Here is a 25457-nt window from a genome sequence, read left to right on the forward strand (position 1 = left end):
CACAGACATGACTGATGGTCATGATTACACTACACATGACTGTTGATGGAGCGTTTTTCCTTCACACAGACATGACAGATGGCCATGATTACTCTACACATGACTGATGATGGAGCGTTTTTCCTTCACACAGACATGGTTGATGATCATGATTACACTACACATGATTGATGATGGAGCGTTTTTCTCTTCACACAGACATGGTTGATGATCATGATTACTCTACACATGACTGATGATGGAGCGTTTTTCCTTCACAAAGACATGGTTGATGATCATGATTACTCTACACATGACTGATGATGGAGCGTTTTTCCTTCACACAGACATGATTTATGATCATGATTACACTACACATGATTGATGATGGATCGTTTTTCCTTCACACAGACATGGTGGTGGTCATGATTACACTACACATGATTGATGATGGAGCGTTTTTCCTTCACACAGACATGACTGATGGTCATGATTACACTACACATGAGTGATGATGGAGCGTTTTTCCTTCACACAGACATGACTGATGGTCATGATTACACTACACATGATTGATGATGGAGCGTTTTTCCTTCACACAGACATGACAGATGGCCATGATTACTCTACACATGACTGATGATGGAGCGTTTTTCCTTCACACAGACATGACAGATGGCCATGATTACACTACACATGACTGATGATGGAGTGGTTTTCCTTCACACAGACATGACTGATGGTCATGATTACACTACACATGATTGATGATGGAGTGTTTTTCCTTCACACAGACATGACTGATGGTCATGATTACACAACACATGATTGATGATGGAGCGTTTTTCCTTCACACAGACATGACTGATGGTCATGATTACACAACACATGATTGATGATGGAGTGTTTTTCCTTCACACAGACATGATTTATGATCATGATTACACAACACATGATTGATGATGGAGCGTTTTTCCTTCACACAGACATGATTGATGACCATGATTACACAACACAGGATAAATGACGGCACGTTTTTCCTTCACAAAGACATGATTCATGACCTTGCTTACACAACACATGATTGATGTTGGCTCGCTTTTTCTTCACACAGAGAGAGAGAACAGCATGCATGATTGATGATTATGATTTCACCACACATGACTGGTGATGATTACAGCACAACTAATTGATAATAATGACTGCAAAAAAATGACTGGCGATAATTATAGCACAAATGACTGATGGTGACTACAGCACAAATAACTGATAATAACTGCAGCAAAAATAACTGATAATAATCACAGCACAAATGACTCATGATAATTGCAACACGAACGGCTGATTATTAAAGCACAATTCATTGATAATACCTACTGCACAAATGACAGCAGTAATGATTGATGATGATGAGCGCAAAACAGTCTGGATGCTGGGTTCATAACAAAGACTCGCAGCAGCAGGTGCCCGATAACTCCAGACAAAGAGATGGCACAGACGTCTACAAAATACACCAAACACCATCAGATGATGAAGCTGTTGGCATCAAAGTGACAGCGCACACCAAGAGCTCTGACGCCAAACACACACAGCACACCAGCCACCAGAACATGTGGACACAGGGTGAGGGGAGAGACACACTGTCCGTACCTCCAGGAACTCAGTGAGGGACTTCTGGCAGCGCGCCAGCTGATCCAGGGAGGTGACCAGCAGGCTCTTCAGGCCCGTCTGGCTGACCAGCGACAGCACGCGGTTGTCTCTGTTCACGTCGTTCATGATGGCCCTACACGTCACATAGTGCAGTGTAAAGAAACAGACATTATTCATGATGGCCCTACACGTCACACAGTGCAGTGTAAAGAACACAGACATTATTCATGATGGCCCTACACGTCACACAGTGCAGTGTAAAGAACACAGACATTATTCAGGATGGACCTGACCTACACGTCACACAGTGCAGTGTAAAGAACACAGACATTATTCATGATGGCCCTACACGTCACACAGTGCAGTGTAAAGAACACAGACATTATTCATGATGGACCTGACCTACATGTCACACAGTGCAGTGTAAAGAACACAGACATTATTCAGGATGGACTTACACATCACACAGTGCAGTGTAAAGAACACAGACATTATTCATGATGGACCTACACATCACACAGTGCAGTGTAAAGAACACAGACATTATTCATGATGGCCCTACATGTCAAACAGTGTAGTGTAAAGAACACAGACATTATTCATGATGGACCTACATGTCACACAGTGCAGTGTAAAGAACACAGACATTATTCATGATGGACCTGCACGTCACACAGTGCAGTGTAAAGAACACAGACATTATTCATGATGGCCCTACACGTCACACAGTGCAGTGTAAAGAACACAGACATTATTCATGATGGACCTACACGTCACACAGTGCAGTGTAAAGAACACAGACATTATTCAGGATGGACCTACACGTCACACAGTGCAGTGTAAAGAACACAGACATTATTCATGATGGACCTACACGTCACACAGTGCAGTGTAAAGAACACAGACATTATTCATGATGGACCTACACATCACACAGTGCAGTGTAAAGAACACAGACATTATTCATGATGGACCTACACGTCACACAGTGCAGTGTAAAGAACACAGACATTATTCATGATGGACCTGACCTACACATCACACAGTGCAGTGTAAAGAACACAGACATTATTCATGATGGACCTACACGTCACACAGTGCAGTGTAAAGAACACAGACATTATTCATGATGGCCCTACACATCACACAGTGCAGTGTAAAGAACACAGACATTATTCATGATGGACCTACACATCACACAGTGCAGTGTAAAGAACACAGACATTATTCATGATGGACCTACACGTCACACAGTGCAGTGTAAAGAACACAGACATTATTCATGATGGACCTACACGTCACACAGTGCAGTGTAAAGAACACAGACATTATTCATGATGGACCTGACCTACATGTCACACAGTGCAGTGTAAAAAACACAGACATTATTCAGGATGGACCTGATCTACACATCACACAGTGCAGTGTAAAGAACACAGACATTATTCATGATGGACCTGACCTACACGTCACACAGTGCAGTGTAAAGAACACAGACATTATTCATGATGGACCTGCACATCACACAGTGCAGTGTAAAGAACACAGACATTATTCATGATGGCCCTACATGTCACACAGTGCAGTGTAAAAAACACAGACATTATTCAGGATGGACCTGACCTACATGTCACACAGTGCAGTGTAAAGAACACAGACATTATTCATGATGGACCTACATGTCACACAGTGCAGTGTAAAAAACACAGACATTATTCATGATGGACCTGCACGTCACACAGTGCAGTGTAAAGAACACAGACATTATTCATGATGGCCCTACATGTCACACAGTGCAGTGTAAAAAACACAGACATTATTCAGGATGGACCTGACCTACATGTCACACAGTGCAGTGTAAAGAACACAGACATTATTCATGATGGACCTACACGTCACACAGTGCAGTGTAAAGAACACAGACATTATTCATGATGGACCTGACCTACACGTCACACAGTGCAGTGTAAAGAACACAGACATTATTCATGATGGACCTGACCTACACGTCACACAGTGCAGTGTAAAGAACACAGACATTATTCATGATGGACCTGACCTACACGTCACACAGTGCAGTGTAAAGAACACAGACATTATTCATGATGGACCTACACATCACACAGTGCAGTGTAAAGAACACAGACATTATTCATGATGGACCTGACCTACACGTCACACAGTGCAGTGTAAAGAACACAGACATTATTCATGATGGCCCTACATCATTCAGCTGGCAAAGCATCTTCTCAAACCAGCACCCCCCCCCCTCAACACACACACACACAGTGGTACAGTGAACTAGTGTATGCCTTAAAAACATTTTAACAACTCTATGTCAATGAAAAACATTCAGTGTGTTCATATACAAAAATCAGAAAAACACATTTCAAAATAAATCAAACAGTAAAGGTAATCAAGTTAATAAACTTTATAGTGAAATAAAATGTTTTTCATAAAACACACACATACACACACACACACACAAATACACACACAAACAGCCAATGCATACACACACACATAACCAACACACACACACACACACTCAGTCACACCAAATCCCCCCCCCCCCTTTCCCCCCCTACTCTCCCCCCCCTTACCCTGACCCACCTGAAGTCATCGTCCACACACAAACACACACAATCATACCAAATCCACCCCTTCCCCCAACCCACCTGAAGTCATCATCCACACACACACACACACTCAATCACACCAAATTCACCCTCCGCCACCCCCGACCCCCCCCCCCCTCCACCCCGGCACCCCCTGACCCACCTGAAGTCATTGTCCACACATACACACTCAATCACACCAAATTTCCCCCTCCACACCCCCACCTCCCCACCTGAAGTCATCGTCCACACACACACACAAACATACACTCAATCACACCAAATACATCCCTCCACATACACACACACTCAATCACACCAAACCCACCCATCCACATATCCCCCCCGACCCACCTGAAGTCATCGTCCACACACACACACACACAAACTCAATCACACCAAACCCACCCATCCACATATCCCCCCCTCACCCCCAACCCACCTGAAGTCATTGTCCACACACACACACACACACACACACACACACACACACAAACTCAATCACACCAAACCCACCCATCCACATATCCCCCCCTCACCCCTGACCCACCTGAAGTCATCGTCCACACACACACACACACACACACACACACACACACACATACACAGTCACACCAAACCAGCCCCTCCACGCACACTGACCAATCCCCCCCCAACCCACCTGAAGTCATCGTCCACCCGCTTGAAGCGTGCCTGCTCCTTGGGCAGGGCACCACGGCCGAAGATGGGCTCCAGGTAGACCCACTTCCTCTGGATCTGGTTCAGGTTGTGCAGGATCTCATCCAGGTCCGCCAGGCGCTGCTCCCACACAGAGGCCTTGTCCTCAAAGCTCTTGTAGTATGGGGAGTCCTTCAGGGACTGCAGCAGGCTCTGGTTGTCACCCACCTGATGTTTCCGTCCACACAGTGTGTCAGTGTCAAGGAGGTGGCAAAGCAGTGCAGACTTATCCATACACACTACATCATATAATGCTTTTGAAAAAAAAGAAAAAAAAAAGGAGCAGGTGCCTAACCTTTGCATAAGCATAACAAGCTGATCAGGCAACTCTAAGTTTGTGTCCACAGATTGAAAAGGTGACCTAAGTATGGGTGACAGATTAAAAAAAAAACTAACACTTATATCATGCATGCATCCACCTGTGAGCGTACCATAACAGTGTTAGAACTGCCGTTTCTGGACCTCTTTTTATTTTTTTTCAACTTGTGTACTCCGTTTCTCGACCACTTTTTACTTTTCCAACTACTATGTTGTCAGGTTACGAACCAGACAGGTCTTTGGGAAATTATTTTTTTTACCTAACTGTGTACTTATTCACACACACACACACACACACACACACTCACACACACACACACACACACACCTGGTTGACAAGTTCCTTCCAGTCCTTGATGATGGTGATGTTGTTCTTGTGGCTGTCCTCGTAGTCAGTGATGGTGAACGCGGCCCCCGCGCCCCACAGTTCCAGCTCCCTGATGGCCTCCCTGATTGTCACCTCCCCCTGGGCACGCTGGTTCAGTTCCTGACAACAACAACACAATCTTATTACTTCCCCCTGGGCACGCTGGTTCAGTTCCTGACAACAACAACAACACAATCTTCTTATTACTTCCCCCTGGGCATGCTGGTTCAGTTCCTGACAACAACAACACCACAATCTTCTTATTACTTTCCCCCTGGCATGCTGGTTCAGTTCCTGACAACAACAACACCACAATCTTCTTATTACTTTCCCCCTGGCATGCTGGTTCAGTTCCTGACAACAACAACAACACCACAATCTTCTTATTACTTTCCCCCTGGCATGCTGGTTCAGTTCCTGACAACAACAACACAATCTTCTTATTACTTTCCCCCTGGGCATGCTGGTTCAGTTCCTGACAACAACAACACCACAATCTTATTACTTCCCCCTGGGCACGCTGGTTCAGTTCCTGACAACAACAACACCACAATCTTATTACTTCCCCCTGGGCATGCTGGTTCAGTTCCTGACAACAACACCACAATCTTATTACTTCCCCCCTGGGCACGCTGGTTCAGTTCCTGACAACAACAACACCACAATCTTCTTATTACTTCCCCCTGGGCATGCTGGTTCAGTTCCTGACAACAACAACAACACCACAATCTTCTTATTACTTCCCCCCTGGGCATACTGGTTCAGTTCCTGACAACAAGAATACATTCTTCTAAACACCTCCCCCTGGTTCAGTCCCTGACAACAATAACACCACATTCTTCTTATCATTGCCCACTAGGCACATTGGTTCAGTTCCTGACAAGAAGAGTACGTACAGATGACTGGGAGGATCCATTTGAAATTTTTGGGGGCATTTTTTTCCCCCCCAGGGCTGTCTCTTGCCCAGAACTGAGTGTGCTATGCGCCTAATCAAGAAGACTGGGACCACACAGTCAAGGGTTGTGTATTTGAGAGTGTTGCTCAGGTTTCCTGACCAACACTGCAGGTGTCAGCGTCTCTCAGCCTGGTTGATGCCAGGATATACTGATATACTATGACAGTACAGCCTTATCAAGTGGTCCCAAACATAAACTGACCCCCACTGCAGCAGCATCATCACCCCTCATCATCATTTCTTTTTCATCATCAAATTGATTTTAGGGGAAAAAAAATGTCCCAACTTGAATGCACAAAAAAGTATCATTCTTCTTTGCGAACATAACTGTATATATGTGCTTTTTTGTTTGTTTTTTTGTATTCTTTCATTTATCTTTGAAAGTATTGCAAATACCATGAATATGATAAATATCAATATATATGTTAAAGTTTTGATAACAAATTATTATCTAAAAAAAAAAACCCTTCTGAAATAAGAGGTGTCACAGTTATTCATACACACTCATGAAAATGATAATGCACATGGACAGAGCATACACGCACACACACATCCAAATCCACATGCACATACACTCACACACATCCAAACACACACACACACACACACACACAACCCCTCCCTCCCCCATTCCCCCCCACACACACACCCGCCACCCCACCCCCATTCCTCCTCCCACAGAGAGAAACACACACACTCACATATACACATCCCTCCCCCCTCCCCCCCACTGCCCCCCACACAAACACAGACACCCCCGCAACCAGCCGCCCCCTCCAACCCTCCACTCCCCCCACACACAGAGAAGTGTCCACACCTTGATGGCGGCAGCGTTCTTGATGATCTCCTCACTGGCGTCCAGCACGTGGCCAAAGGTCAGCTTCTCCAGGCTGGTGCCGCGCGGCATCTTCAGCATGCGGAACAGCTCCGCCCAGTGGTCCTGTGACAGCGGCTCTCCCCGCACCCACTTCAGGGACGGCAACACGTTCTGTGCGACACACATCCTGTCGTCATGACACATGTGGCCACTCTTAGGGACAGCAACATGTTCTGTGCGACACACATCCTGTTGTCATGACACATGTGGCCACTCTTACGGACAGCAACTCATTCTGTGCGACACACATCTTGTTGTCATGACACATGTGGCCACTCTTAGGGACAGCAACACATTCTGTGCGACACACATCTTGTCGTCATGACACGTGTGGCCACTCTTTGGGACGGCAATACGTTCTGTGCGACACACATCTTGTCGTCATGACACATGTGGTCACTCTTAGGGATGGCAACATGTTCTATGCAATACACATCTTCTCGTCAAGACACGTGTGGCCACTCTTCTTTATACTCATAATCATAATTGTAGAAACTTGTATATAGCCCTATATGTGTCAAGGTGTCACTGACCTTGAAAGCGTCACTGACCTTGTATATGTCAATGTGTGTACGTCATTGTGTCAGTGTCTTTGTATGTGTCAACGAGTCACTGAACTTGTATGACAATGTGTCACTGACCTTGTATGTGTCCATGTTACTGAACTTTATCTGTGTCAATGCTTCACAAACCTTATATTGTCCATATGTCATTGGCCTAGTATGTGTCAATATGTCACTGACCATGTATGTGTCACTGTGTAACTAACCTTTTATGTGTCAATGAGCTTATATGTGTCCATCTGTCACTGACCGTGTATGTGTTAATGTGTCACTGACCTTATATATGTCACTGACTAATAAGTGTCAATATGTCACTGACGTTGTATGTGTCAAAATGTCACTGACCATATAAGTGTCAATGTGTCACTGACTTTGTATATGTCACTGACCTTGTATGTATCACTAACCTGGTACATGTCACTGATCATGTATGTGTCAAAATGCAAATGTCACTGACCTTGTACATGTCACTGACCTTGTATGTGTCCATGTGTCACTGACCTTGTACGTGTCAATGTGTCACTGACCTTGTATGTGTCCATGTGTCACTGACCTTGTACATGTCACTGACCTTGTATGTGTCCATGTGTCACTGACCTTGTAAATGTCAATGTGTCACTGACCTTGTATGTGTCCATGTGTCACTGACCTTGTGTGTGTCCATGTGTCACTGACCTTGTACATGTCACTGACCTTGTATGTGTCCATGTGTCACTGACCTTGTGTGTGTCAATGTGTCACTGACCTTGAACGTGTCAATGTCCTTCTGCAGTCTGACGGTCATGGTGGTGGTCTCCTGGTGTTTCAGCTTTTCATACCAGTTGCCCAGGAACTCCTCAAAGGTGTAGATCTTGGATCTAGGAGGGCAGACGCATCAAAAACTTTAAATTTCATCATCTCTGATGACTTCAAAACCACAGGCTTGATCAGACAAATGCAATTTTGATAGTTTTCTTTGAAACCACTGTAATTTCTGTCCTGAAAAGGGCAGCTTTTTAATTTTTTTTTATTTTTTTTTTATAGCTCAAATCTAATCACTTTGTCTTTACAGTTGTATCATTAATGCTTGGCACTCAACAACAAACTCAAACAATCGTTTGACAGCATACTTAATCACAATAAACCTACACAATGCATTGAACATGCACTCAGCAGTTTATCTGTCTGTCCTTCCCTCTCTCTATCCATCCACCTGTCTGTCGTTCCATCCACTCTCTTAGTTATCTCTGATGCTGATTTACATGGCTGCAGGAAATGTGTGTGTGTGTGTGTGTGTGTGTGTGTGTGTGTGTGTGTGAATTTCCATATTTAATTCTATTGATCACGATGTTAACAAACAGAGCAACTTTTGTGGAAGAATTGCCCAGTCCCTCATAAAACAATTCACCAAACACATGTCATTCACTGCACAGAAAAGGTAGATATGGCAAATGCACACACATGCACGCACGCATGCATAAACACACATACACACCACTAATAATTCTACTTAAAAGCTAAAAACGACTCAGAGAGATTTAAAAGAGATAAGCAAACAAAAGAGAAAAAAATGTTGATGAACTACACACTGTACACGTAACATAAAATTCATCAACTAGAGTAAAACAAAACATCACAGACACTTTGCATGAAAGTAACCAAATCAAAAATACAGGTACCTGAAGGAGATCCAGTCCTCCTTGGCCAGAGCCTGCAGGCCTGAGTGGAACTCTTCAAACAGCGACCACATGCCTTCAAACTGCTCCAGGTCCATCTTCACCTCCTCCACAAACACAAAGTCCGGGTCCGGCATGTCAAAGTGCTGACAGTCAGACCTGAAACACACACCGCCAGCATGGTTCTCACCTCTCTTTTATCATGATGATGATGATGATGATTTGTATTTGTATTTCTTTTTATCACAACAGATTTCTCTGTGTGAAATTCGGGCTGCTCTCCCCAGGGAGAGCGCATCGCCACACTACAGCGCCACCCTTTTTTTTTTGTATTTTTTCCTGCGTGCAGTTTGATTTGTTTTTCCTATCGAAGTGGATTTTTCTACAGAATTTTGCCAGGAACAACCTTTTTGTTGCCGTGGGTTCTTTTACGTGCACTAAGTGCATGCTGCACCTCGGTTTATCGTCTCATCCGAATGACTAGCGTCCAGACCACCACTCAAGGTCTTGTGGAGGGGGAGAAAATATTGGCGGCCAAGCCGTGATTCGAACCAGTGCGCTCAGATTCTCTCGCTTCCTAGTCAGACACGTTACCTCTAGGCCATCACTCCACATGATGATGATGATGATGAGGAGGAGGAGGATGTTCAAGATAGAAAGAAGAAGAAGAAGAAATAACAACAACAACAACAACAACAGTAATAACAATAACAACAACAATAATGGTAACAACAACAACAACAATAATAATAATAATAATAAATAATATATATATATATATTAAAGAATTAATATTGGTATCTTTTTTAAAACTATATTAACCCTATGACTGCCCCTTCCATGAAATCTAAGGAGCTCTTGGAGCCTTCAGTGATGCCTATCTGTGTTAGATTCCTTGAGGTTTTTCATCCAGCATGTGTGCTGATCTTAGTAAGTGGAGAACCACTGTTGGATACCGAAAGGCTCAGGAAATTTTGATAAAAGTAATCGGCTTCACTTTTCCAACTCACTGAGTGATACAATTCTTGCAAAATCATTCTTGTCTCCCGCTAATTGAAATTCTGCAGAGACAATTCATTATACATCATTTGGTTTCTAGCCTAGCTGACTGCAATGTCGCTAAAGCTGGAATATATTTGAAAACTGGAACAGATATACATGTTGCACATATCTGCTATAATTCAGTGAAACAGGTAGATATTCTGTATGTGTTCGTTATAAATCAAAATGATGCATGTTTACTTGATTCCTATGTATCACTATATGCCAGTTTATTGTTTAAAAATTATATATATAAAAAAAGTCCATGACTTTGAAGCTCACACTCGTCAGTATTTTCCCCCTCTCTACTAGACCTTGAGTAGTGGTCGGGACAATTGTGGAATAAGATGATAAACCAAGGTCCTAAGTGTAGCATGCACTTAAGTGCATGCAAAAGAACCCACAGCAACAAAACAGTTGTTCCTGGCAAAATTCTGTTGAAAAATCCACTTTGGTAGGAAAACAGAGACACTTGCAGGTAGAGGAAAGAAACAAAAAGTATGGGTGGTGCTGCAATGAAGCGACGACCTCTCTTTGGGGGAAGCAGCCACTATTTCACACTGAGAAATCTGTTGTGACAAAATAAAATACAATGCAATGCAATACAATACAATGTAATGCAATACAATACAACAATACAATGCAATGAGATGAAATAGACTATAATGCAACACAATACACTACAGTACAGTACAACGTAACGAAATACAACACAATACAACACGATACAACTCAAGGCAATGCAATTTAACCCTACACAACACAAAGCATCACAACCCAACATAACAAAACACAACACAACATATTACAGCACAACATAACACAACCCAACCCAACACAGCATAACACAACGTAACACAACACAACCCAATGCAACACAACACAGCACAGCACAACACAACACAACACAGCACAGCAAAGCACAACACAACCCAATGCAACACAACACTGCACAGCACAACACAAAACGACACAGCACAGAAAAGCACAACACAACCCAATGCAACACAACACGACACAGCACAACACAACACGACACAGCACAGCAAAGCACAACACAACCCAATGCAACACAACACTGCACAGCACAACACAAAACGACACAGCACAGCACAACCCAATTTAACACAACACAGCACAACACGAAACAACCCAACCCAACCCAACCCAACATGACACAACCCAACCCAACCCAGTGCAGCACAGCACAACCCAGCCCTTCACAACAAAACCAAACACAACACAGCACAATACAACATAACCTAACCCAACCCAGCACAGAACAGCACAGCACAGCACAGAACAGCACAGCACAGCACAGCACACTCACAGCAGCTTGGTCCTGGTCTCCTCCAGCTCAGCGAACTCCTGCCTCTTGTCCTTGATGACGGCCACCGCCTTCAGACACGCCTCCTTGTCCCCGTCCAGCGCCTCGTTGCCCGGCTTCAGCTGGTGCCACCTGGCTGCAAACTTCTCCACATCCTGTGTGAACGCTGCCACGCGCGCCTGCACGTTGCTCTTCATCACGTCCACCTGTCGTGTGTTGGTAAACAAACAAACATTGAAGGGAGTGAGCTCATGTGGCTTGGTTTTCCATCCTGCCCTCATAAAAAGGGAATATGTAAACAAGCATGATGTACAGGAAGATATGTTGACCCCTTCACTGCTGAGGTTTCAGTTCCTCAAGGAGGCGTCAGTGTGTTTCGACAAATCCATGTATGCTACACCGCATCTGCTGGGCAGATATCTGACCAGCAGCATACCCAATGCACTTGTCAGGTCTTGGGAGCGTGCATCTATATTTGCGTCCCTATCAGAATGGATTTCTTCCACAGAATTTTGCCAACACTTTTGTTGCCATGAGTTCTTCTTCAGAACATCAAGTGTGTGCTGCACACGGGACCTTGGTTTATTGTCTCATCCTAATGACTAGATGATCAGTTTGATTTTCCAGTCAAATTTGTGAGAAAGGGCGAGAGCAGGACATAAGACCACAGCCACGAACAACTTGACCTTAAGGGCGTCACGCCTATAGGTCATTAAAACTCAACTCTATGAGACCAGGAATCAAGCCCAGAGCCTCATGGACACTGTATTGGCAAATTATTAACTCACTCAGTACGGCCAGTCCTCTCTTCTCCTCTACACAGACCCCTCAGATGTCCAGTGGGTGTCTGAATGACCCAACCTTTAGCTTCCGTCGTCAGAATTGTGGTATTCTTTGTCAACATTCACCTCTTCAGTATAAGAGCCTTCCGCTTGCAATATTTTGATGATGGTAATTGGACTGAAACGCTGTTAACGTCGTCTCTTTCGCCGTTCGTATGGAGAGAGTTAAGCATCTTAATCATTCTGCCTCATTCCTCCCTGCTGAACCTTTGTGTAATGACATCAGTGTGGCATCAATCCAGATAGCAAGCACTATTTTCTGTTGTTGTTGTTTCTTTTTTACAGTTTTCAGTGGGTGTAACCGGTTCTGCTGAACAAAAGCAATGCAGTCCCCAGTAGGAGAAGTCCAGATAAAGAATGGTGACTGAAAAAAAACAACGAAAGAAAAAAAATGGTGACTGACATCCCGACGTGTAAGTAAGTTCAGTGTCAGCTCTGTGAGATGAGACGACAGCCTTATCTGACACACAAACTGATCAGCACCAGTCAAGGGGCAAAAACTGTTTAACAAACTTGTGTTTTGGGATTTTTTTCTAAACGAGGAGGAAACCAGACGTAATTAAGCTACAGAAGCAGTAGAAAAACACAGGACGCGTTCAGCCCACCTGTTCCTTGACCATGAGCTGGTGGCTCTCCATCATCAGTTCAAACTTGTCCCAGCGGCCCTGTAGCTGGCTGAGGGACTCCACCCCCCCTCCCGCCACTGACCGCAGCAGCTTGTTCTTCGCCTCTGCCTTCTCAAACAGGGGCTTCACCTGTGCAGTGCCATACCATACAGTACAATACTATGCAATGCAATATAGTACAGTGCAATGCAATGCAATGCACTACAGGGCAACACAGCAGCAGAATGCAACACAGTACAACACAGTGCAATGCAATGCACTACAGTAGAATACAATGCAATGGAAATGCAATACAGTACAGTACAATGCTGAACAGCAAAACACAACAGCACAATGCCAAGCAATACAACACAATGCAGAGAGAGAGAGAGAGAGAGAGCGGTCACAAGTCGTTTATATAATTTTTCAACTTTTTCTTTTTTGCAAAGTGCACTGAGCTCTAAGAGAGGCGGAAGGCTAAACAAAATGTACACTACACTACTATTATCATTATCATCATCATCATCATCATTATTATATCATTATCATCATCATACTCATCATCATTATCATCAATATCATTATCATCATCACCATTATGACGATGATTGTCGTTATCATTATCATCAAATAAACTCAATAAATTCACCCACCTCCTGTTTCTTCTTGGCAAACTCAGAGTGCTTGGCGTTGGCCTCGCCAATCTCCTCCACAGTCTGCGGCCTCTGGGACAGGGTGTCTGTGGCGGAGGACACGAAGGTGTCGATGCTGTTGACGTCGTTGCTGATGGCTTTGCGCAGGGAGTTGAGCAGAGCGTCAAAGAGACGCTGGATGTGGTCGTCAATCACCGCCTTCACCGGCATCAGGTTCACCGTGATGCAGTCCACCTTTGCCTGGCTGCAAGACACAGGGGGATGGAAATGTCAGGTAGGGGAGGTCCAGAATAACTTGGAAAAAAACAACAACAAAAAACAACAAACCCCACACAACGATGACAAAGATATTAATAACATGGACTGATTTTTGTCACATTGAAAAGTTTCCAGTCACAGTCCAGGACCCGTTTAGCCAAAGTGCTTGTCTCAATACTGGAACAACAGAAACAAAACACCCATTGTTTCAAATCGTCAAAATGCCAACACAGAAATCCGTACAACAGAGAAATACTCCCTCGTGTGAAAAACACATGAAGTATGTTACTTTGTCTATTGCGTTATTGTGTTTTGTTGCTGTGTGTCCGTTTGTTTCAGCAATAAAATGACACTCAAAAAACAAAAAAACATGAATGTCTAAAGAAAAGAAAAACAGATAGAGCAGCTGCTTGTTTACACAATTTTTTTTTTTTTCTGTGAAGACTGCCACTTTTACCTTAGTAGTTTCTCAGTGTCTGCCAAATTCGCCAAAATGCCAAAACAGAAATCTGTATAATATGAAAATACTCCTAACCATGGAAAAACAAATGGAGCAGTTGCTTGTTTACACAATTTTTTTTTTTTTTTTCTGTGAAGACTGCCACTTTTACCTCAGTAGTTTCTCAGTGTCTGCCGAATTCGCCAAAATGCCAAAACAGAAATCTGTATAATATGAAAATACTCCTAACCATGGAAAAACAGAAGGAGCAGCTGCTTATTTACACAATTCTGTAATCTTCTTTGTCAAGACCACTTGCCTCACCATGACAATTTGAAGACTATTACCAGAACTATATGTTTTCCTTTGTCAAGACCACTCACCTCACCATGACAATTTGAAGACTATTACTAGAACTATATGTTTTCCTTTGTCAAGACCACTCATCTCACCATGACAATTTGAAGACTATTACTAGAACTATATGCTTTCCTTTGTCAAGACCACCCATTTCACCATGACAATTTGAAGACTATTACTATACGTTCTCCCTTACAGGGGTCCTACTGAAGAAAATCAAAAATCCCTGAAATTCTAATGGGGTCCGGCATGCTCCCCCAGAAATAAAATGGAATTTTTGCAATCTGACACAAATTGGAGCACATTTATAGCACTTTACTGCCATTATCATAAATCTACAATTCACACAGAGCACCTTCAATCTTACATCTACAGGGATGAAAAAGGCACTGATACATACCAGCACTTCTCAGTTTTCACCTTCAGAGCTTCAGCAGTGTCTTACATTTGTAATATTCCCAGTGATCACTCTGACTCTAAACAAATAAGACTTATTCAGTTTAGTTGCTCTTTCAGCTGCCACTTGCTGAAATTTGGTTTTTCGCTGAAATTCGTTGGGGGTTTTTCTTGTTGTTGAATTTAATTTTCACTTTTCGCTGAAATCTGCAAATTCACTGAAAAGTCTGAGCCCTGCCCTTATCAAGACCACCAGACTCACCTTGGCAGGTTTCTCAGTTACACAACTATACATTCTCCTTTGTCAAGACCACTGGCCTTACCTTGGCAGTTTGAAGATAATATCTTCTCCCTTATCAAGACCAGACTCACCTTGGCAGGTCAAAGACAGTTCCTACCACTATACATTCTCGTTTATCAAGACCACCAGCATCACCTTGGCAGTTTGAAGACTATTACTACAACTGTAGTATAATTATGTTCTGCTTATCAAGACAACCAAACACACCTAGGCAGTTTGAAGACTATTACTATGAAGACTATTACTACGACTAACTATATGGAGTGTTGGCCCAGTGATAACACGTCCACCTAATAAGCAAGAGAATCTGAGCACACTAGTTCAAATCCCACCGTCACCAGTATTTTCTCCTCCTCCACTTGACCTTGAATGGTGGTCTGGATGCTAGTCATTCGTATGAGACAATAAACCGAAGTCACATGTGCAGCATGTACTTCACGCACATAAAAGAACCCATGGCAACAAAAGGGTCGTCCATGGCAACAATTCTGCAGAAGAATTCACTTCGATAGGAAAACAAATACGACTGCAGGTAGGAAAAAACACAAAAAAACACAAAACAGGTGGCGCTCTCAGTGTTGCACGCGCTCTCTCAGGGGAGAGCAGCCCGAATTTCACAAAAGAGTAATACAACACAATACAGTTCAGTTCAGTTCAGTTCAGTTACTCAAGGAGGCGTCACTGCATTCGGACAAATCCATATACACTACACCACATCTGCTAAGCAGATGCCTAACCAGCAGAGTAACCCAATGCACACAAAAAACCCCCCAAAAAACATGATACAATATAACACAACACAACACATGTTCTCCAGTACCAAGACCAGCAGCCTCACCTGGGCAGCTTCTCAGCGTCTCTGCCGCGGGCCTTGAGGGCCCTGAAGTTGCGCTCCCAGTCGGAGAGGTGGAGCAGGTTGTCCTGTACAAACTGGTCCAGGTCCAGGGACCCCAGCACCACCCAGTCCTGCACAGTCACCCTTTCACGTCACGTCACACACTTTCACTTTCACTTTTAGCTACAAGCTGGTATTGCATGCTGAATGAACCATACATCCTCTCTAAAAAAAAATGTTTTAAAAATAATAATAATAAAAAGAAAGTAGCAGATGCCTGGTACAAATCCAACACTGGTCAGGCCTTGAAGGCATATCCTAGATTTCTATACAACATTGACATAAAATGAAAAAAAACATGTTCAAATAAACAAAAAACCACATTAAGATATAATTAGAAAAAAAAAACATGTAAGATATATATATAACTTATAAGGCATGTGACTGAAATAAGAAGAGCAAGAACAACAACAACAAACAACAAAAACAACAACAATAATGCCTTTCAACAGATATGTAAGTGAAACAAACAAAAAATGAATAACCCACACATCCATCCTTCATGACGAAGCATGAATCAATCATCACTTCCCAACTGCTCCCTTGCACCCTAACACTGATAGTTCCCTGTGGATTGCGACCATAGAAACTGCAACAGATGAACCTGGGTGTGGCTGTATATGGGGGACTTGGAATGAGCAGTGTGTAGGTGGGAGTAATGCCACTGGAACGATGCATATGAAGGGGCAACACAACAACAAAAACAAACCAGAGGTGCAATATCGTTTTAAACAAGATGACTGGAAAGAACTGAATTTTTCCTATTTTTATGTCAAATTTGGTGTCAACTGACAAAGTATTTGCAGAGAAAATGTCAATGTTAAAGTTTACCACGGACACACAGACACACGGACACACACACACACAGAGACAACCGAACACCGGTTTAAAACACAGACTCACTTTGTTTACACAAGTGAGTCAAAAAAAAGGAAGAAAAGAAGGAGACTCACTAAAAAAAAAATTAAAAAAGAAAAAAGAAAAAAAAAAGGAGACTCACTCTGAACTTGTCCATGACGGCAGCTAGTCGTGTGAAGAGGCTGGCAGCCTTCTTGTAGCAGGCCCCGAACCCTGCGGCATTGCGGATGATGATGGAGGGGAACACTAGGTTCTCCACCCCCTCACTCACCCCCTTGAAGTGGTTGGGGATGCCAATGAACTTCTTCATCTCACGGAAGTACTTGGCTCGGATCTCCTCAAACGGTGGCCGAAACTGCAGTCTCTGCTGCCTGAAATTTGATAATGATAATGATGATAATAACAATGATGATGATAATAATGATGATGATGACGATGATAAGAATAATAATCATAATCATAATGATAAAAATGATAAATAATAAATCCCAGCACTTTCATACCCATCTTTCACACATATGAATTAACATTCAGTTGAAAGACAAAACTTACAAATACATGCAGATAGAAAAAGCTGTGGACAGAAAAATCAATAAAACTGTACACAAAGTGAGAGCTCATTTAGTCTGAAAAGATGCTCAAAGTTTTAATCTTAACCTTTACAAATTTCTGTTACTCCAATGAGAGATGGTTTGGTTTTTGTTTTTCGTATTTTAGCTTTTTTCTCCTTTCTCAAAACCTCATTCTTGAAGAGCACTAAGGAAGTCAATACAATGTTCCTGATGAGGCAACTGGTTAAAAACCACAGCTCTGATATAATGCCATGTTGGAAGATGTGGGGATTCACAGGTTTGCGACCACTTGACAAGGCTGAACTCTTATAGTAGTTACCGGCATCACCCAGACTCAGAGATACAGACAATTGCAGAGTTGGTCAGGAAATCTGAGTAACACTCCCCCCCCAAAAAAATGCATCTGTGAAGCAGATGACCCTTGACTGTGTAGTCTCTATTGGAGCCCACAGTAGATGACCCTTGACTGTGTAGTCTCTATTGGAGCCCACATTAGATGACCTTTGACTGTGTAGTCCCTATTGGAACCCACAGTAGATGCCGCTTGACTGTGTAGTCTCTATTGGAGCCCACAGTAGATGACCCTTGACTGTGTAGTCTCTACTGGAGCCCACAGTAGATGACCCTTGACAGTGTAGTCTCTATTGGAGCCCACAGTAGATGACCCTTGACTGTGTAGTCCCTATTGGAGCCCACAGTAGATGACCCTTGACTGTGTAGTCTCTATTGGAGCCCACAGTAGATGACCCTTGACAGTGTAGTCCCTATTGGAGCCCACAGTAGATGACCCTTGACAGTGTAGTCTCTATTGGAGCCCACAGCAGATGACTCTTGACTGTGTAGTCTCTATTGGAGCCCACAGTAGATGACCCTTGACAGTGTAGTCTCTATTGGAGCCCACAGCAGATGACTCTTGACTGTGTAGTCTCTATTGGAGCCCACAGTAGATGACCCTTGACAGTGTAGTCCCTATTGGAGCCCACAGTAGATGACCCTTGACAGTGTAGTCTCTATTGGAGCCCACAGTAGATGACCCTTGACTGTGTAGTCTCTACTGAAGCTCACAGTAGATGACCCTTGACAGTGTAGTCCCTATTGGAGCCCACAGTAGATGACCCTTGACTGTGTAGTCCCTATTGGAGCTCACAGTAGATGACCCTTGACTGTGTAGTCTCTATTGGAGCCCACAGTAGATGACCCTTGACTGTGTAGTCTCTATTGGAGCCCACAGTAGATGACCCTTGACTGTGTAATCCCTACTGGAGCTCACAGTAGATGACCCTTGACTGTGTAGTCTCTACTGGAGCCCACAGTAGATGACCCTTGACAGTGTAGTCTCTATTGGAGCCCACAGTAGATGACCCTTGACTGTGTAGTCTCTACTGAAGCTCACAGTAGATGACCCTTGACTGTGTAGTCCCTATTGGAACCCACAGTAGATGACCCTTGACTGTGTAGTCTCTATTGGAGCCCACAGCAGATGACTCTTGACTGTGTAGTCTCTATTGGAGCCCACAGTAGATGACCCTTGACTGTGTAGTCCCTATTGGAGCCCACAGTAGATGACCCTTGACTGTGTAGTCTCTATTGGAGCCCACAGCAGATGACTCTTGACTGTGTAGTCTCTATTGGAGCCCACAGTAGATGACCCTTGACAGTGTAGTCTCTATTGGAGCCCACAGCAGATGACTCTTGACTGTGTAGTCTCTATTGGAGCCCACAGTAGATGACCCTTGACAGTGTAGTCCCTATTGGAGCCCACAGTAGATGACCCTTGACAGTGTAGTCTCTATTGGAGCCCACAGTAGATGACCCTTGACTGTGTAGTCTCTACTGAAGCTCACAGTAGATGACCCTTGACAGTGTAGTCCCTATTGGAGCCCACAGTAGATGACCCTTGACTGTGTAGTCCCTATTGGAGCTCACAGTAGATGACCCTTGACTGTGTAGTCTCTATTGGAGCCCACAGTAGATGACCCTTGACTGTGTAGTCCCTATTGGAGCCCACAGTAGATGACCCTTGACAGTGTAGTCTCTATTGGAGCCCACAGCAGATGACTCTTGACTGTGTAGTCTCTATTGGAGCCCTCAGTAGATGACCCTTGACAGTGTAGTCCCTATTGGAGCCCACAGCAGATGACTCTTGACTGTGTAGTCTCTATTGGAGCCCACAGTAGATGACCCTTGACAGTGTAGTCCCTATTGGAGCCCACAGTAGATGACCCTTGACAGTGTAGTCTCTATTGGAGCCCACAGTAGATGACCCTTGACTGTGTAGTCTCTACTGAAGCTCACAGTAGATGACCCTTGACAGTGTAGTCTCTATTGGAGCCCACAGTAGATGACCCTTGACTGTGTAGTCCCTATTGGAGCTGACAGTAGATGACCCTTGACTGTGTAGTCCCTATTGGAGCCCACAGTAGATGACCCTTGACTGTGTAGTCCCTATTGGAGCCCACAGTAGATGACCCTTGACTGTGTAGTCCCTATTGGAGGCCACAGTAGATGACCCTTGACTGTGTAGTCTCTATTGGAGCCCACAGTAGATGACCCTTGACTGTGTAGTCCCTATTGAAGGCCACAGTAGATGACCCTTGACTGTGTAGTCCCTATTGGAGCCCACAGTAGATGACCCTTGACTGTGTAGTCCCTATTGGAGACCACAGTAGATGACCCTTGACTGTGCAGTCCCTATTGGAGACTACAGTAGATGACCCTTGACTGTGCAGTCTCTATTGGAGCCCACAGCACACTCAGCTCTGGGTAAGAGCTGGCAACCAGCAAAAAAACCCAATTCTGATGGGACTCGAACACGCTTGGAGTGGTGGCCAAGTGGAGTGTTGGCCTCATGGAAACACGTCCGCCTAGGAAGCTGAAGAATCTGACAGCACGGGATCAGATCCCACACTCAGCAGTATTTCCTCTCCCTCCATTAGTCATTTGGATGAAACAATAAACGAAGGTCACCTGTGCAGCAGGTACTTAGCTCATGTAAAAGAACCCATGGCAACAAAAGGATTGTCCCTGGCAAAATTCTGAACAAAAAAAATCCACTTTGATAGCAAAACAAATACACTTGCAGGCAGGGAAAAAAGGGTGGGGTGGGGAGGGGCATTTCATTGTAGCTATGTACACTCCCAGAGACAGCAGCCCAAATTACACAAGAGAAATCTGTTGTGACAAAGAGTAATATGATACAATACAATACAATCACACAAAAAAACAACACAACACAACACAGCACAACACAGCACAACACAGCACAGCACAACACAACACAGCACAACACAACACAACACAACACAACACAACACAGTTTCTCTCTGTGCAGAGTTTGGTGTGACAGTGGTGACAGTGACAGTTCCCGGGGGGGGAGGTTCTCTCTGACCTGTAGGTGAGCTCCACCCTGATCTCGGGCAGGTTCTCATTGAGGGCCTCCAGCCCCATCTGGTACTGGTGCTCCAGGGCCTTGTACAGCTGTCGGTCCCAGTGTGCCCGCCACGGCTTCATGTTCTCACTGGCGAACCCCTGCACACACAGCACACCATGTCACTGGTCACTACACACAGCACACCATGTCACTGGTCACTACACACAACACACCATGTCACTGGTCACTACACACAGCACGCCATGTCACTGGTCACTGTATACAGCACACCATGTCACTGGTCACTGCACACAGCACACCATGTCACTGGTCACTACACACAGCACGCCATGTCACTGGTCACTGCACACAGCACACCATGTCACTGGTCACTACACACAGCACACCATGTCACTGGTCACTGCACACAGCACACCATGTCACTGGTCACTACACACAGCACACCATGTCACTGGTCACTACACACAGCACGCCATGTCACTGATCACTGTATACAGCACACCATGTCACTGGTCGCTGCACACAGCACGCCATGTCACTGGTCACTGCACACAGCACACCATGTCACTGGTCACTGCACACAGCACACCATGTCACTGGTCACTACACACAGCACACCATGTCACTGGTCACTGCACACAGCACACCATGTCACTACACACAGCACGCCATGTCACTGGTCACTGCACACAGCACACCATGTCACTGGTCACCGCACACCATGTCACTGATCACTGTATACAGCACACCATGTCACTGGTCACTGTATACAGCACACCATGTCACTGGTCACTACACACAACACACCATGTCACTGGTCACTGGACACAGCACACCATGTCACTGGTCACTACACACAGCACACCATGTCACTGGTCACTGTTTTCAGCACACCATGTCACTGGTCACTGTATACAGCACACCATGTAACTGGTCAATGCACACAACACACCATGTCACTGCACACAGCACACCATGTCACTGGTCACTACACACAGCACACCATGTCACTGGTCACTGCACACAGCACACCATGTCACTGGTCACTACACACAGCACACCATGTCACTGGTCACTACACACAGCACGCCATGTCACTGGTCACTACACACAGCACACCATGTCACTGGTCACTACACACAGCACACCATGTCACTGGTCACTGCACACAGCACACCATGTCACTGGTCACTGTATACAGCACACCATGTCACTGGTCACTACACACAACACACCATGTCACTGGTCACTGGACACAGCACGCCATGTCACTGGTCACTACACACAGCACACCATGTCACTGGTCACTGCACACAGCACACCATGTCACTGGTCACTACACACAGCACGCCATGTCACTGGTCACTGCACACAGCACACCATGTAACTGGTCAATGCACACAACACACCATGTCACTGCACACAGCACACCATGTCACTGGTCACTACACACAGCACACCATGTCACTGCACACAGCACACCATGTAACTGGTCACTGCACACAGCACACCATGTAACTGGTCACTACACACAGCACACCATGTCACTGCACACAGCACACCATGTAACTGGTCACTGCACACAGCACACCATGTACATGTCACTGATCACTACACACAGCACGCCATGTCACTGGTCACTACACACAGCACGCCAAGTCAGTGGTCACTACACACAGCACGCCATGTCACTGGTCACTACACACAGCACACCATGTCACTGGTCACTACACACAGCACGCCATGTCACTGGTCACTACACACAGCACACCATGTCACTGGTCACTACACACAGCACACCATGTCACTGGTCACTACACACAGCACGCCATGTCACTGGTCACTGCACACAGCACGCCATGTCACTGGTCACTACACACAGCATGCCATGTCACTGGTCACTACACACAGCACACCATGTCACTGGTCACTACACACAGCATGCCATGTCACTGGTCACTACACACAGCACACCATGTCACTGGTCACTACACACAGCACACCATGTCACTGGTCACTGGACACAGCACACCATGTCACTGGTCACTACACACAGCACACCATGTCACTGGTCACTACACACAGCACGCCATGTCACTGGTCACTGCACACAGCACACCATGTCACTGGTCACTGCAGCATATATCTGTAAAACGGTTTGGTCAAAAACAGCTTCTGTAGGGTGCTTAAAACTCTTTAGGTTCTCACAAAGCCCTGCACAACACAGCACCCCATTGGTCAGAAACATCTGGCACCAGCACACAACAGTGAGAGAGGGAGGCTTGTGGCGCGGTCATCCGCTGTGTAGTGCCCCTGTGACCCTGCATGGTTATGGCAACAGTGACCGGTCATATGACCCTGCATGGTTATGGTAACAGTGACCAGTCATATGACCATGCAAGGTTATGGCAACAGTGACCGGTCATATGACCCTGCATGGTTATGGTAACAGTGACCAGTCATATGACCCTGCATGGTTATGGTAACAGTGACCAGTCATATGACCCTGCATGGTTATGGCAACAGTGACCGGTCATATGACCCTGCATGGTTATGGCAACAGTGACCAGTCATATGAGCATGCAATGCACACAGCCATGTGCAAATACACACACACACACACATGCGCACACACACACATGCACGCACACACACACACACATACACACACACACACATACACTCTACCTGCTGAACGAGGTTTGCCATCAAATGCCTGATGTCCATCAGCCCATCTTTCCAGCGCTGCTGTTGTCGCAGCAAGTCAATGCTCATCAGCTGCTGGACCTACCAGCACACACACACACACACACACACACACACACAATGACAAGCATGTATCATAATTATCATCATCATTATTGTTGCTTAATTCGCCCAGCTGACCACACAGGTCCACACATAGGCTGAAAACAATGTCAGTATCAATCATAAAACCTGGCAAAAAAAAACATTTCAAAATCTGGAAAAGAAAATTAGTTTTGCTCATGTACGTAAACCTAGGACATGCCTCTGACACGGACCATTCCGTCAATTTTACGCAAGAGGATTGAAACATGACACACTGACACAGATGCCTACTCACTCACACAGTTGCTCACTCACTCACACACGCTCACACACCTGCATAGAGACACGCCCACACATCCACACACACACACACACACCACACACTCACAAACTCTCTCTCTGTCCCTCTCCCACCCCACCTCCCCCTTTACCCCACGCTCCCTCCACCCCTTGACCCCCCCCTTCCCCTACACACACACACACACAAATACACACACGCAAAACACAGCGTGCCTTTTCAGAGACGACAAAGTGAGACTTGCGGAGTTTTCTGTTCTCTGTGGTCAGACGATCAGCAGCAGACTGCAGCTTCCTGATGTAGGCCTCCAGCTGTTCTGGGTTGTCCCATGTCACCTGCACCTCGTCCCCTTTGGACTTGGAGCCTGGATACACAGCCACTTTCACTTTCACTTTTGGTTTCACTTTCACTTTCGCTTTCACTTTCTATTTTGGTTTCACTTTCATTTTTGGTTTCAGTTTCAATTTCTGTTTAAGTTGCAAGGAGGCATCAGATTGTTCAGACTGATCCATGTACGCTACACCAGATCTGCTAAAAAAAATAAAAAATAAAAAAATAAAAATAAAAGACCCAATAGATGTCTGACCCACTGCCAAACTTAACTCGCTGGTCATGGCCTTGAGAGTCCACCATTTTATTTCGCCAGCGGTTAACAACAACACAAACTGTTGCGCTGTTGTTCCTTCTCTCATCTTTGCATACAGCTATGCGCAAAAAGATCTGAATGTTACA

At 44.9% G+C, this 25457-nt stretch overlaps 1 protein-coding gene across 1 annotated transcript in view; it reads right to left on the bottom strand.

Moving 5' to 3' along the window:
* The window catches only part of LOC143298483 (cytoplasmic dynein 2 heavy chain 1-like), a 129981-nt gene that overhangs the window by 86414 nt on the left and 18110 nt on the right, over positions 1-25457 (bottom strand). Inside the window, 14 exon segments of the mRNA XM_076611294.1 lie at positions 1630-1762; positions 4909-5132; positions 5611-5769; positions 7422-7592; positions 8790-8901; positions 9703-9858; positions 12071-12273; positions 13515-13664; positions 14168-14411; positions 16760-16887; positions 17817-18045; positions 21635-21774; positions 24326-24424; positions 24941-25089. Of these exon segments, the coding sequence (XP_076467409.1) occupies positions 1630-1762; positions 4909-5132; positions 5611-5769; positions 7422-7592; positions 8790-8901; positions 9703-9858; positions 12071-12273; positions 13515-13664; positions 14168-14411; positions 16760-16887; positions 17817-18045; positions 21635-21774; positions 24326-24424; positions 24941-25089 (2297 nt within the window).

Source organism: Babylonia areolata, chromosome 24 (genome assembly GCF_041734735.1).
Source record: "Babylonia areolata isolate BAREFJ2019XMU chromosome 24, ASM4173473v1, whole genome shotgun sequence".
In the NCBI taxonomy this organism is placed as follows: Eukaryota; Metazoa; Mollusca; class Gastropoda; order Neogastropoda; family Buccinidae; genus Babylonia; species Babylonia areolata.